The sequence below is a fragment of the Lissotriton vulgaris genome, chromosome 2_1 (assembly GCF_964263255.1).
Source record: "Lissotriton vulgaris chromosome 2_1, aLisVul1.2, whole genome shotgun sequence".
Taxonomy (NCBI): domain Eukaryota; kingdom Metazoa; phylum Chordata; class Amphibia; order Caudata; family Salamandridae; genus Lissotriton; species Lissotriton vulgaris.
The window spans coordinates 854,901,340-854,916,505 of NC_141687.1; the positions used below are offsets into that span (position 1 = coordinate 854,901,340).

Genomic DNA, 15,166 nt, shown 5'->3' on the forward strand with positions numbered 1-15,166 from the left:
ACTACATTCTTTTAATTTGTTAAATGTACTTCATCCCTTAATTTGTCTTCACTTTCAGGTCTCTCTTTAGCCAGTGCAGGTGCTGTTTTCTTGTCACCATTTTCCACAAATGCTGCTCTGACCTCTCTGCAGTGCGCCTTTGGGTCATGATTTACAAGACTAACAGCCATATGTGCGAACACATTTTCCCATAGACACAGAATGGGTAAAACCCTTTGATACATCTGGCTCTAAATTGTTCTTTTGCAGATATTGATAAAACTGAGGAAGAAAATGAAGGGTGGTTTGATGCCAAAGAGAAGCCTACTTTAAATGAGACGTGTGTTGCCATGCAAGTTGATGAGCTGGAACTAGGAGCGCCTGAAGCAGGATCCGTTTTAGGTAAGCTAAAACAAAAGAACGACTTTTTTCCACTTAATTAATGTTACTTGTTTTTCAAGGTGGAGGATATATGTGTGTGCCATTTCTCATTCAGAGAATCTCCATTGATAATCATAGGCTCTAAATTGTCTTGCCCAAATGTGAGGGTCCTAGAGCACTTGAAAAAATATATAAACATCTCTAGAATTGACAGTTTTTCTATAAAAAAAAATACAACTAATTTGACAGTCTATTGAAGGCGATATTGCCACCTTATGTTGTGTACGTACGCCTACTACCCCTTCTGGGGTATAGGCCAACAACCAGGTCTCTCCAGCCATCTCTGTACTGTTTTGTTTTTTCAGCCTGACTCCAAGTATAAGCAAACTCCTTGCTGTCGGCCAAGTTTCTTGGCCTTCCTCTTTACCTTTTTCCTTGAGGGTTCCAGGTCAGGGCTTGCTTGTGGTGTTTGATGCGGGCTTGGCCAGGTTGTGACTTATCCAGCCCCAGCTTCTTTTCAGGATTTCTTCATGAGCAGAGTTTTGGAAAGTCTGCTTTCATAGATCGTGTTGATGATGGTGTTTGCCCAGCAGATTTGGAGCATTTTTCTTAGACCGGTGTCAAAAAGCGTGATCTTGGTTTGCAGCGTTAGGTCCTTGCAGATGCATATCTTCTTTAGCTGAATGAAGTCAGCCCCTGCTTTCCCGATTCCTGCCTTGCGTCAGTGTCGATGCTGCCCTGCTTGTCTATAACACTGCCCAGGTACGTGAAGGCCTCGCCTGCAAGAGTGACTGCAGTGTACTGGCTGTGGTAGCCTTCAGTATCTTGGTTTTTCTGTGTGGATGTTGAGGCCAAGTTGTGCTGATGTGCCTGCCACATTGTTTGTATTTTCTTGCATCTGCATATGGGTATGGAAGAGTAGGGTCAGGTAGTCTGCGAAGTCCAGGTCATCAAGCTTCATCGAAGATGTCCACTGTATCCCATATCTTCTCCTTGCTGTAGATGTCTTCAGGATCCAGTCTATGGTCAGTAGGAAGAGATAAGGCAAAAGCAAACAAGCCTGGCAGACTCCAGGTGTCACTTGGAAGGCTTGCAGGTAATTCCCTCATATGAATTCCTGTTTATTCTTATAAGTTTATCTCATTAGGTTGTTTTTAGCTCCAGAGGAAATATTGGATATACAATCGAGCTGCCATAGTGCTAAACCTGAGAGCGTCATCCAAAAAGATAATGACCATCACAGAATAAAACAAATCAATCCAATTGGGGGAGAAAAGGCAGGAAACAAAGAAATTAATGACTCTGACGCAAAAACAAATGATATCCTCAAGGTGGAACATGCTAACTCCTCTGATAATAAATATCATAATGACAAGACAGCACAAAACAACCAAATGGGAATAAAACACAAAGATACGGGGATAAGCTGGGACATTTTCTACCAAACTTCGACTCTCACACTTGAAGCACTACAATATCAATCCAATAAAATGGATATTCAAATTGATCTTTTAAAAATGATGGCAAACACTGTCGCGGGGATTGATTAACTTGTTCAGCTTAATGGTCTGATAGTTAGAGCTCAGAAAGACAATGAAAAAATGACCAGGGAATCCAGCTACTTACCCATTATTGACAAACTGGCAACAATACTAGAGGTTTTGACTAGCATAATAGAAGATACTAAAAGGGATATTCAAAAGAAAAATTAGAATGTCTATGAAAAATTCAAAGTTAATATGAAAAATATTAATACTATGGATAAGATTAAGAATGAAAATATGACGGACGGAAATAATTGAGGACACGGAAGTAACATCAATAATAAAGCCACAGACTAAACTCAATGTACAAGGCGCAAAAACACAACTACCAGATCTACAATTATCGGACCATATAATGGATGAATCTAGTAGTAATGAAACAAAAGAAGAACAGAAATGTAAAGATCAGGATATTGATGGCTTCACCATGATGTCAAAACGCCAAAGGAAAAAATTACGTAAAGCAAGGAAAAACATAAAAACGAAATACTGTGTCGCAATACAATCGGAAGAGGAGCAGACAACAACTATAGATGTGACTGGACCTGATATAGGAAAACATTTACAAAGAGGGGAAAATACGGTTTCATCACTAATTCAGAATGGCAGAAACAAGTATTTTCCTATATTCAAACAAAAACCTGCAAGCGAAAATAAACCAGTAAAATGTGCTACAATAAACCAAATAGGGAAAACACAGAGGGAGGAAAGTAAAAGATTAGAAGAGCAGGTGGTCGATAGGACCTTAGTTAGCCCACCTCAAATTGTGAACGAGCAACCAAAAGGAGATGAAGAAAAAGATAGTGTCCCCATTATTTTCAGTTCTCAAATAAGGAACGATAGGAGCCCTATTAAAACAACGCTAACAACTATTTTTCATCAAGATCAATATGCTGAGGAAAAAACAGTAATACATTCCAAACCAAACGCGAGTGAAGAAGTTAAAATGACTACAAAATTGCCAGATTGGGATCATCTGTTTATCGAAAACAGGGAAGGGGTAAAAAGAATTACTTATACATCAAAGCAGGCCAAGGAAACTGATGCTTATAATCGCGACCTACAAAATGATAAAGTAAAACTTATCTTTACACCAGAATTTGAGTCCAGAGGTAGGCACAATATACTAAATCGAGGGAATATACTCAGATTATTTGAGTCAATTCCACCATTATCTAACATTGTAAGTGAGGATATCATCTCTATTGAATTTATGATAGGAAAACAAAGTCTCCAGGCTCCCACATTACTAACATTAAAATCTTCGACAATAGCAGAACAGATTCTGAGCGAGCAAATGACGTTTAAAGCATGGGGGATATTAATAACTAAACAAATCCCAGAGATTTATCCGACTCCGCTTATTATTGATGAAAATCACTTACATCATGCAAAAAACAGTTCCAGTACTAAAAAAATGCACGCGGTCGATCCCCTAAGAAAACAGGAATGACAACACCGCAGAGGAAATTAGAAAAAAACTCTGAAATAAATGAAAAATGGATCAACATGGCATTACATAGTAATAGGAAACAATGAGCGGATAGATCCAAGTTCCCGTCTGTTAATACAAGAGACGGGACAAGTGAGAATGTGCTCGTGGAACATAAATGGATTGGGAACTAAGATTCATAATGCACAAATAGATTCTATATCGAGCCCATGTGAGATTATTCTTTTACAGGAAACGTGGGATATCAAACCATTTATGTTACATGGATACGCAGGTCACTTTAAAAATGCAAATAGAACTCACAAATTCGGCCGTCCAAGCGGGGGCCTGGCAACATTTATTTCGAGTGACCTACAGGTTGAGCATGAGCAACTGGACTCAAAGACCGCGAACATTCTAATAGTTAAACTGAAATATAGGACAATTAACCAAAAATCCAAAATCTTATACCTGATCAACGTATATATCCAGCCAACACATATTAGTAGGGAGTCAACTTGTGCAACTCTTAATCATTTTTTAATGGACCAAATGTTGGAAGATCCTTTAGCAGACTGTGATCACTGGGGACTTTAATCTAAATCTAATGTCACCTTTTATAAGAGATATTACACAATCACAAGACCATCAATGGTCGATCCCTCAGCAGGACCTAGGAAAAGTGATAAATTCCATCAGTAATAAAATGGGTGCACAACTTGTTAAAGACATGAAAGCGATGGGTCTTCGTATTCTTAATGGGGGATTTAAGGCAGATATGCCACCAGCATATACTTATTTTACGCACAATGCAAAGTCAAGGATTGATTATACAATGACTTCACTAAATATTTTTCAGAACTTGATCTCATATCAGCGAGAGAAAGTTACTGAGAGCGATCACTGTCAGCAGATAATAACATTTAATATTAGAAGTAACACAAACCTAGCGTATCAAACTGTCCAGGGGTGCATTGGAACTATAAATTATAAAAAATTGTTTTGGACTGTCTCAAACAAAGAGATGATGAACGAACAAGTGGAGAGACCTTTAGAGATTTGCTTCAATGATAGAACATTGGAAACATCTATAGAACAATGGGAACATTTTACAAAGAAGCTGGTTAAAGCCCAACCTCAACCTCAATTGAATAAAAGGGATCATAAAGAGGAGCATAAGGAAAAGGAAGTGTATATAAACCTCCCACGTACAATAACAAAACTAAAAAGAGCTCGAAACAAGATCAGAAGGCAAATTAAGAAATCCGTCGCAAATGATGAAACATCGGGCCAACTGAAATCACTAAATCAAAAATTGAAGAAATTAATATGGAATGAGAAAAATCAAGCTAAACCGGTATTACGGGCAAAAGTATTCCACGCAAGCAAACAAAAAAATGCAAGAGAGTTCTGGAAAATCAACGGACTTGTTCGACCAAACAAACGGGTGGTTTCATCTTCACTAACCGAGGAAGATTGGGTCACATTTCTGAGAAAACATCTAAACCAGACTATTACAGTAATGAGGCAAATTGAAATGCAATCCATAGTCAGTTACGATACTGATACTGAAATACCTAGTTATGACAGTGATATGGAAATACCTATTCTAATAACAAAAGAGCAACTAATAAAATTGATCAAAAAAAAGAAAGATGGTGCACCAGGACCGAATGGTATACCTTTTACACTCTATAAAGAAAATCCAGAGTTATGGGCATTATATTTAGAAAAGCTATTTAACGAAATTATACAAAAAGGAGCCATTCCTGAGTCTTGGCGAGGGTCTATAATCACGCCAATTTTTAAAAAGGAAACTGGGCACTCGCGGAAAATTATAGGCTCATCACACTACAAGACACAGATGCCAAGCTGTTTGCCAGGATTTTGCTTACTAATCTTAATGAATGGGCAATAGAAAATAAGATATTGCCATTGAATCAAACTGGCTTTATCAAAGGCTTGGGGACAACGACAAACATTTTGGCTTTATCACTTCTTATGGATAAGTCAATCAGAGCGAAACGACCCCTGTATCTAGGTTTTGTAGATTTTAAATCTGCCTTTGACTGTGTCCAGAGAAAATTATTATGGAAAAAGCTCCAAGAAAAAAATATTCCAGTGGTCCTATTGAAACTGATTCGTCTCTTGTACAGTAAAACCTGGGTTAGGGTGAGGATGGGGGATGGTCAAACGTTATCAAAGGAAATTCAAGCAACCGAAGGCATGAAACAAGGTTTTGTATTGGCCCCACTCCTCTTTAATTTGTTCCTGGCAGACCTAATTGGGAACTTGGATGAATGAAATGCTCACCCTCTGAAACTAGCTGATAAGTATATCACTAATCTGTTGTATGCAGACGATGCCATTCTCCTAAGCCACTCTAAAGTTGGACTACGTCTAATCAATCGAGCATTAATGTATGCAAGAGAAAATGGGATGGTGATAAATGAAACAGAAACCAAGATCATGGTAGTCACCAAGAATAAAAACGTAAGACATAAAACCAAATGGTACATGGAGAACACCCAACTGGAACATGTTGAAGTAAATAAGTATTTGGGTGTGCTTTTTGATGAGAAGGGTAACTACCAGCCACAAAAAAAGGATATACAACGGAAGACAAACGCATTGACTGCAGCGTTTAGAATCTTACAGAAGTCACTTAGCAACCTCACATATGGGCCGCTTCTGAAGATTATAGGGGCAAGACTGCTACGAACCATCACCTATGGCAGTGAAGCACTAATGGGAAAGGATACCGAAATAATAAATAAGGCCTTATCTAAAACATATAAGGCATTATTTCATCTCCCAACGAATGCCTCGTCTGCACAAATTAGACTGGAGTTTGGATTAACCAACCAATACTATGCGAGACAGGGATATTTTATTAAAACCTGGAATCGGATAAAAAATGACCATGATAACCAGATATCACAGCTATTATGGAAAGAAAGAAATAACGTAAAGTCAACTGCATGGAATTATCTTAAAGAAGCGATAGATGAGTTTGCGGTCAGTACAATCTGGGAAAATACGATAACTAATGCTTCGTTCAAAAAAATAATCAACAGAACTACAAACCAACTGTCCCTTGTAAATGACAAAGATAATCTGACCAAAAGAAACCATGCTTGGACAATAATAATTGGTTACAAAAAAAAGGAAATACAACAATACTTGGAAACACCCTGGTCAGAAAAAAATAAACAAGTTCTTCTTAAAGCGAGATTTGGAATTTTTCCGGGACTTTGTCATTTTCCCCCGTGGAAAAACATTAAAAGTTGCACACTATGCAGACTCTGTAATAAGGGCGAGGAGAATATTGTCCACCTTTTATGTATTTGTCCTGAACTCCAAAACAAAAGAAGATCCTTACTCAAATTACCGCTTAATGTACGAGGAATAAGGACATGAAGGCAGGCCTTGACACGCTGTCTCCATTCGAATGATATAAGCTTGAACGCTACCTTTGTAAGGTTCCTAATAATAGCAAAAAGAAAACTAGGAGATTAAACATTTAAAATGTAATTTTTTTTAATAAAATCAAATGAATTTTATGGTGTAATGGTTTTTATTAATTGGTTTTAATTATTCTAGCAAAGTTTATGAATTGTAATATTGTAAGATTTTAAATAATCAAACTAAAAAGAATACTTTACTTTACATTCTATTAGTTTATCTGGCACACCATAGTGGTAAATGTAAATGTCGTAGATGAGTTTTTAAAGGGTCTCTGTCCACACTGTGGAATTCCTTCTCATAGTTGATAAAGTTGACAGAGAGGAGGGAAGTTCCATTCCATCGACTGCTCAATGGTGATTAACAGTGTTGCAATCTGGTGTGTGCAGGATCCATCTTTGTGAAAGCCAGCATTGGTGGCTCCTCCGCTAGGGCGTCCTCCTATTAGCCTCATAACTTTAAGAATTAAACAATAAAAGTGTTTATCATTGTTTTATTTTTCTTACAATAGATGAGGCTTATGGGTGGGGCCGTCATGGAGGGAGGGTATGTGGTGATCAGGACACTGTTGTCAGTGCATGTGACGATTTGGCTGGCCAAATCATCATGTGCAGTAAAGCTCTCTCCAACCTCAGCTGCATTGCTGGGTGAGCGCAAATCCTCTGCGCTAATGCCAGTCCTGGCACTGCTTTCTGCATCATGAAAGCAGCGTCAGGATTTACTGCAGGGGATCAAAGCGGCAGGTAAGTTCTTTTTTTCCTTCTCCCCAAACCCCCACCTCGCCACAAGCCGCAACTGAAAGCCAGCTTGCTAGTCTTGCAACTGAGCATCGACTTGTTATTTTATTCTGCTCTGGATGACTCGGTTGAACAATTTGCCTAATAGAAGAGTTATCCCTCTTTGCTTTACGCAGCTACTCAGCTTACCTTTCTTGGAGATCCAAATTGGCTGTCCCTCCTTCCAAGCATAGGAGAAGTCAAGTCAAGTCAAGTCAAAACAACTTTATTCGGTGAGATTATATAACCATAAAACCATGATAATCCGAGGGGAACAAATACCGGCTGCAGTTAATTTTCAATTTTATACAATAAAAAGCTGAGAACATATTTCATAAGCATTCAATATAACACAACATAGTAAATTTTTATATAATACATAAAACTAAGTTGCCAATGAATGCCTACATTGCTAAAAGCTAATATATCAGATAAATGTTAAAGTGCAAAGTGCGGAATCCTGACAGTATAAAAACAAAATAACCTGTTTCATACAGATAGATAAAATGCATGTTGCTATTAAACGTATAAAAAAGCAAGGTATATAACAGGCTACATTTAATCATCTGGGTTTTCATATTGCAGAGCATCCAGGAGTGCATAGGTCTTTCTTCTCCTTATTGCCAATTGTATAAACAGGATAACAGCATTAATATCTTTTTCATTGCCCAAGCTAAATATAAAGTTAAAAGCATGTTTGTAGTGGAACAGTGTATTAGATAAAAACTGAGGTTTTAAAATTGATTTTCATATGTCCGTATAAAAACTACAAATGTAATCAAATAAATCGTGGATTGGGGTGTTTTACCATCACACGGGCAATTATGGAGTTTATGGCACCACTTTTCCCTTTTGGGGAACGCTGTTAACTAGTGAAGCGTGCCTAGTCTGTCGTGTTAGATAGAATCTGCGTTGAATATTTCTGACCTGTATTAAGTACATTTTTTGGACCCCTTGCAGGTATAGTTTCACAGCAAGAAATAACGCTATGCATTTGACTAACTTTGACCTCCCTTACGCATTACGTAGTATTCATGTATCTTAACTTTAGGTGCCTTTTACTAAAATCCTGGATAGCTACAGGGTTCTTTCTATCAGTATCTATTTTACAAAATTTCAAAAGGGTGTAGATATGCTCCAACCAGGGATTTTTTTTTTTACTTTAGTCAAGAGCTAACCATCCATAATTAAATCCTTGGTGAACTTGGTGTCGTCTTTGCACCATATTCCTTGCCAAAAGGTGAGAGCTTGCCTAAATATTAGGTCGCTAAGGAAAGGAACAGATAATTCTCTATGAACTATTTGATTTGCAGTAGAGCTAGGCACTGCCAACAGTGTTTTCAGGAATTTATTTTCTTGTATTCGAAGGGAGGTTATGTTAGCTCTTCCCCCATACTGCAGCCCCATAGCAAACTCCTGTAACACACTTATTTGATATAAACCTCAAATTTCCTGTATAGGTTTATTACCTATTTTCGTAGCAAATCTAAAACTCCCTCAATAGTTCTTAAAAATTTCAAGTGACACAATTCTATATGGGAGTTCCAGGTACCATTTGTATTAAATAGCAAACCCAGGTAAGAAAAAGTTGAAACTCTGTTTATAGCTACCCCTCTGTTCTTAGACCTAATACTCCCGCAAGTCATAACAAAAGTTTTGTTTACATTTTTCTGTAGGTCTTTTCCAGACATATACAGTGCAAAATTATTGATTTGTTTTTGCAGGCCATTTGCTGTCCTTGATATCAGGACAGCGTCGTCTGCATACAAGAGTAGAGGGGTCAGACACACCGCAACTTTTGGTGCGTCTGCAATTTGATTTTGTAAAAAGTCATCTACGTTATTAATGTATAGCGAAAATAAGAGGAGCCTAATACGCATCCTTGTCGGATTCCCCGCGTTACTTTAAAACCCGGGGTACATTCCCCAGATGGACCAAATCGAACTCTGGTGGTTAAAAGGGCATACATCTGGGATAAATAAGCAATTATGTCATTGGGAGCCCCTATGTCCTCAAGGTCTGCCATAATTTGGCATGATTAGCAAGATCGAAGGCGCTAGTGAGATCGATAAAACAGAGGTGTAAAAGCCCTTCCTTCGCTAATGTATATTTGCCTATCAATAGCTCCAGGTTCACACATTGTTCCTTTGCCCCAATACCCCTTCTGAATCCGTACTGGGCCTCAGTTAAGTTGTTGTTTTCGTTGGCCCATTTTTCTAATCTCCCCAGCAATATTCTCCCCATTAGTTTGGAAGTAGAATCCAGAAGGGATATGGGGCGGTAGCAATTGGCCTTTCCTCCCTCGCCTTTTTTTAAAAATTGGTACAATAACGGTTTCTACCCAGGATGCAGGCAATACTATCCCTAATGTAGCAGTAAAAACTTTTAATAAAATAGGGATCCAAAAATCCATATCAATTTAAAAACATTAATTGGGACCCCATTCGGGCCTGCAGCTTTTCCATTAGCACTGTTTTGTAAGGCTGATTTGATTTCCTCTGGGGCTATAGGGGGCAATTCTACAGGTTCCACTCAAATAATACTGCCATTATTATGCCTATTTACTTAAACAGCATCAGGATTAAAAATGCGATGTCCTCCGGAGGGACTACGGTATCGATTATTACTGCAGCATTCTCATTAAAATAAGGATAGTTAATTGTTTTCCAGAAGAGGACCACATCATGTGTTTCTGCGGCCTGGGTTAATTTCTTCCAGGGCTCCTCGCGGATCTCCATTTTTCTTTCTTTCAAGGCATTTTTATAGGATTTCCGCAAGAAGGTAATCCTTCCACTATCCCTGGGTCTTACTTTCAAAGCCTTTTTTATTTCCCTATTTAGCCTTAAGCAGACTTGATCGAACCATCTAGGGTTGAAATCGGGAACATTCTTTCTCTTCATTGTTAAATCACATGCTATTTCTGTAGTTATATTACAAAACGCCGTAATAGCGGCTGAATTTGTAGAGGAACTATCTGAACATATATCTAATTCGTTCTGTGTTTTCTCCCTAAGATGTTCCATAACAGAGATGGGATCGACCCCTGACCACCTTATGAAAACTCCATTGTTACCCGGAGTCCCAATATTTGTAGCTGCTACCTTCCCTCTTACTTTTGGTTTCAGGCTAAGCCTCAAGGACATAATTAACAGGCGATGATCACTATGAAGACTCGCACGTATTACATTTCTTTCCACCAGATCTCTACAGTTTGCAGAGGTTATAAAACTATCAATATTTGAAGATGACCTAGCCCCCTCATACGTATGTAAAGTTGTTACCCCCAACTGGTGTGGTAGGCTCCATAAGTACTAGATTGTATTTATGAACTGCATAATTGATCGCTTCCCCGAAAGAGTCATGAGCAAAGTGGGGGATACGGTCACCAAAATGGTCACAATAACCACAGGGCTCTCCTGCTTCGATATCACATTTATCACAATTAAAATCGCCCACCCAAAACAATACATAGTCCTCCCCTAAACCCTCCAAGAAGTGATCCAGGTCCTCTTTTAATGACTTAATGATCCTACCTCTTGTACTATCAAAAATTGTATTGTAAAAATTAACTACAATAATCGACAATTTCCCCTCTAAAGAGAAATGCACGAGTTGGTAAAACTGTGACAGTGTTGGCCTTCCTTAGTATTAGCGGCGAGGAGACCATGATTAAGTCCCCTAATCCTTCTTTGGCCCTACCCATTCTGGAGGGACTACCATTAGTACAAACAGTTTGATAACCATTTATATGAAAAGAATCGGTAAGCCAGGTTTCCTGTATTAAAATCCGAGCACATCCCTCTATTGTTTTTATCCATTCCTCATCGTTAATTTTGTTTTTAATCCCTGCCACGATTCATGACCTAATGCGGAGGGAGTGGTGAGATTGTGTACAAGTGCCAAATACTGATTGATTACCGGCCCCTGTCTGCATACCAGGAGACCCCATGTGTTGATGAATCGAAGTCTCCCCTACAACTTCTTTGCTACTTGTAACAATATTTAAACTAGACTCATTGGTTTCTCGTATCCTACATTGTGCCACAGGACCCTCTTTAGTGATGAGTCCATCTATATCATCCAGTGAAGGGAGTGCTTCATATGTGTTGTAGAATGGTAGGATGAACTGTTGGATATTAGTAACAACAGACCTCTGCTGTAAAGGCCAGTGGAATTTGGCCCGGGGTGGGGGGGGGGGAGAAGAAACCTAGGGGCAAAACGTTTATTCTTGTTTGTAATAATTGGTCGCTACCTTGTCTGTATAAAATCTCGCGGACAAATGTTGGAGATTTAAAAGTAAGAACACTACAGTCCCCAGGTAGTATTTTTTCCCTTCTCCCTACCCATTATACCCTTCTCGCCATTTTAAACTCATTAAACAAGGTCTCTGTTAGTCTGGTTTTAGACCCGAGCCAGCTGAAAGCCTTGTTTCTCAAAGCCCCCCATGATTCATTTACCAGGAGGGAAAGGAGCGGAACATTAGCCAAAATTATTGTTAATGGGGTGGCTTCAGGAGGCAAACTTAGCCTCTCCTCGTCCCTGTCCCTAGTAGCTGTAGACAAGGTGGATATCAAACTGGTTGCGCATCGCTCAGCATGAGCGGGATTATATGTTAAGCCAATAGAGCTGTTGGGTCTCATAGACACGGGAGGGGACTTAGTCTGGGGAGCTAAGGCTGCTGTACCACCATTCGTTGCTAGAGGGGTCGGCAAAGGGCCAGCGGCACATGCTCCATATTTGTTTTTTAACAGCTATTCAATGGCCGTAATCCTAACCAACGCTTGTTCTAAGGGGGCTATGGCTTGTGTATAAGGAGCTACAGGGACCAGGCTTACCCTAGCAGACTGTAAAGGTCTAATTAGGCTAGTCAATTTATTTAAAGTAAAGTCCAAATGGTCTAGATGACCCCTAAAGGAAGTGCAAGGGAATTGTCAAATAGATCTTTCAATTGTGAGCAGGTATGATCCAAAGTAGCGTCCCCACACCTCCCCCGCTCCTCCGCCCACCCACTCTGCCTGACCAGCGCAAAATGCCCAGAGATGGTACATGCAGGGGAGTCCACATCAGTTTGTGTAGTAATGTAACGAGTTTGTGACGCTTTAAGGGTATTTCGGCAAGTCTGCTTCTGTTTAGTTTTTAGGGTATTCACCCCTCTTCTTAGCTTCCCTGTGGCTTCTCGTGGCTTATCCTCAATGACAACAGAATCCTTATTGATGGGAGTAAGGGTCTGTGACCTTTTTGCTATCGTTGATCCTGGTGGCAAATCCGTAACGGATATACCAGGTTCCAGCGAAGGCTGCCTCTGACTATTGGCCGTAGGGGGCGAATGGATTAAAACAGCATCACCCATTACAGAAGGGCCCAGAGACTAACGACTTTGCAAAGAAGCGGGATCTAATGATAGGCGCCTCTCCGTTAGTTCAATTTCATGAGTGAGCATAGATTACCCCCTGACGATAAAGGCATCCAGCGTACCTGCCACTCTCTTGCGTTTTGACATTGATGACACCTCAAAGCAACTGAAGCAAGGCAGAGCGACTCAAAAGAACACCATAGAGCACAAGACAGTGTGTAATAAAAAATAGTAGCTGCAAAAATAGTCAGGAAAATAAATGCCAGTCAATGAGCAATTTGCTGCAGTTGAAGGGTGCATTGTACTAAGTCTGCGGGGGCTAATTCAGGCAATAAAGGTAAAAAACACAGTAACAAAAAAAGGAAGAAAACCAACTGTACCTCAAAAGTTGCAAATAAGATACAAGGATGTAAAAATTAGGTGGGTGGCTCAGCCTCTTCTGGGCAATGACGGGCAAGGACAGGCCCGATCTTGGCACGTTCCGCTCGTGCCCCGAGCCGCGGGAGGAGAGGCAGCGCTTTTATGCGCGGGTTGTGACGTCTCCCCTTGTTAGTGGTGGCGGGGAAATGCAGAGGTGCCCCCTGCGGCTTGTAGTCCTCCCACGGGTGTAGTTGCGGGCGGAGATGCACCGAAATGATGGTAGCAGCAGTGGTTCCCCCTCTCCTGGACAGCGGTCCCACCAGAGTTCCTCTTGTGGTGAGGCCCGAAAACCCAAGCACACAACAGCCACAAACAAAGTCATTTCTCCAGGATGGACAGGAGTCTGTTGTAAAACTGTTCTGTTTCCTCTTCTTTGTTGTCATATGTAGGTGCATAGCACTGGATCACATTCCTTTTGATCCTCTTTTTCTTTGTACGGAAGGTCGCTGTTATGATTCTGGGACCATGGGCTTCCCATCCAATTAGAGCTCTGTTGGCTGTTGGATTTAGCATCAGTGCTACTCCTATAGTGTGTGGAGCGTTCTAATCCTTGTGTTCAGAATACAGCAGCATTACTCCTGGATCCAGTCTTTCCTGTCTGGACTGTGGTCATCTGGTCTTGGTGATGCCAAACAGGGCAAGGTTGTATTTTTCATCTCTATTGTAGTCTTGATTGTCTACTACATGGTACTCGCATTCCATGCCCTGATGGTGATGGTCTTGGTCGAAAGTAGGTGGATCGACTTTGTGACTTCCAGGAATCTCTTGCTATCACCACAATATGCCATAGTTCGCTGTGAAGGAGATTACTCTCTGCCCTAGGCCAGGATTTGTTTTGGTTGACGTTTCTGTAGCTAGGATGTTTTTACATGGTAGGGCAGCTGGTCCCACTCATAACCCTCCTCCTTTTGCAGCTGGGCTTTGGACCCGCCATGGTGGAGTTTTATGTTGTGTAGCCAATTTTTATGTGAAAAAGTCACCAAAGAAAGAAAAAATGACTAGACAAACTTTCACAACCCTTTGTTAAAAAGAAAAATGAGAGAAGAGGGCAGTACAGCTACATAGGCTGCAACCTGAAGAGGCTAGTAACCCACCACTGCTTCATTAAAGGAAGCACAGTCATACCATATCCTTTCATGCCCTGTCTGTGACAGTTATTGTATTTTCTTTTTTAGGCTCCTAGCAATGGAATATGGAAGCACTGAGCTCTGTCTGTATTAACAATGTGTAATATTTTCAGACCTTTCAGTTGACATGGTTTGTCTTTAGTAGTATTTATTTTCATTTTCCTGCCAGAAAATGTTTTCACTTTCAGCAAGAAATGTAATTTCTCTTCATGAACGGTCTTTCCCCTGGTACAGGGAAAGCAGATTGATTCTCAAAATGTCTACATAGTCTTTAATCTATAGCCCTGATTTCCATCTTTCTGAGAAGTTTCTCCACTGTGAGAACATGTCAATCAGGACCACCAAAGGCAGGGAAGAGAAAGTCCTCAATTACCTTCAAGAGGACTGTGCAGGTGAAAAGCCACTATCTGTGGGGTGTAAGGGGCGTGGAGAGAGGGCCGTTTCTGCCATTGCTTGCTTCTCCTTATATAAGGTCTTCTCAGGGGGGAGGTCAAGAGAAACATCCAACAATGAAAAACATCAGGGACAACAACAGTTTCCATCTGTTTCCTGTTTATGCAGTATTGGCATTAGGTCCCTCAACATCAAAGATGCCAAGGCTATTGATGTCAGGAAATGCAACAGCGCCTACAACAATGTGTAGGTCGGTGTATTGTGTGCAAACTTGGGCAGGGAACTTCCAATTCTGA

The 15,166-nt window shown here is 40.2% G+C and overlaps 1 protein-coding gene across 1 annotated transcript in view; it reads left to right on the plus strand.

Annotated features, from left to right (window-relative positions):
- Positions 1–15,166, plus strand: part of RBM44 (RNA binding motif protein 44) — a 1,989,784-nt gene that overhangs the window by 1,412,657 nt on the left and 561,961 nt on the right. Inside the window, exon 15 of the mRNA XM_086956335.1 lies at positions 250–381. Coding sequence (XP_086812461.1) covers positions 250–381 — 132 coding nt within the window. The remainder of the gene's footprint in view (positions 1–249; positions 382–15,166) is intronic.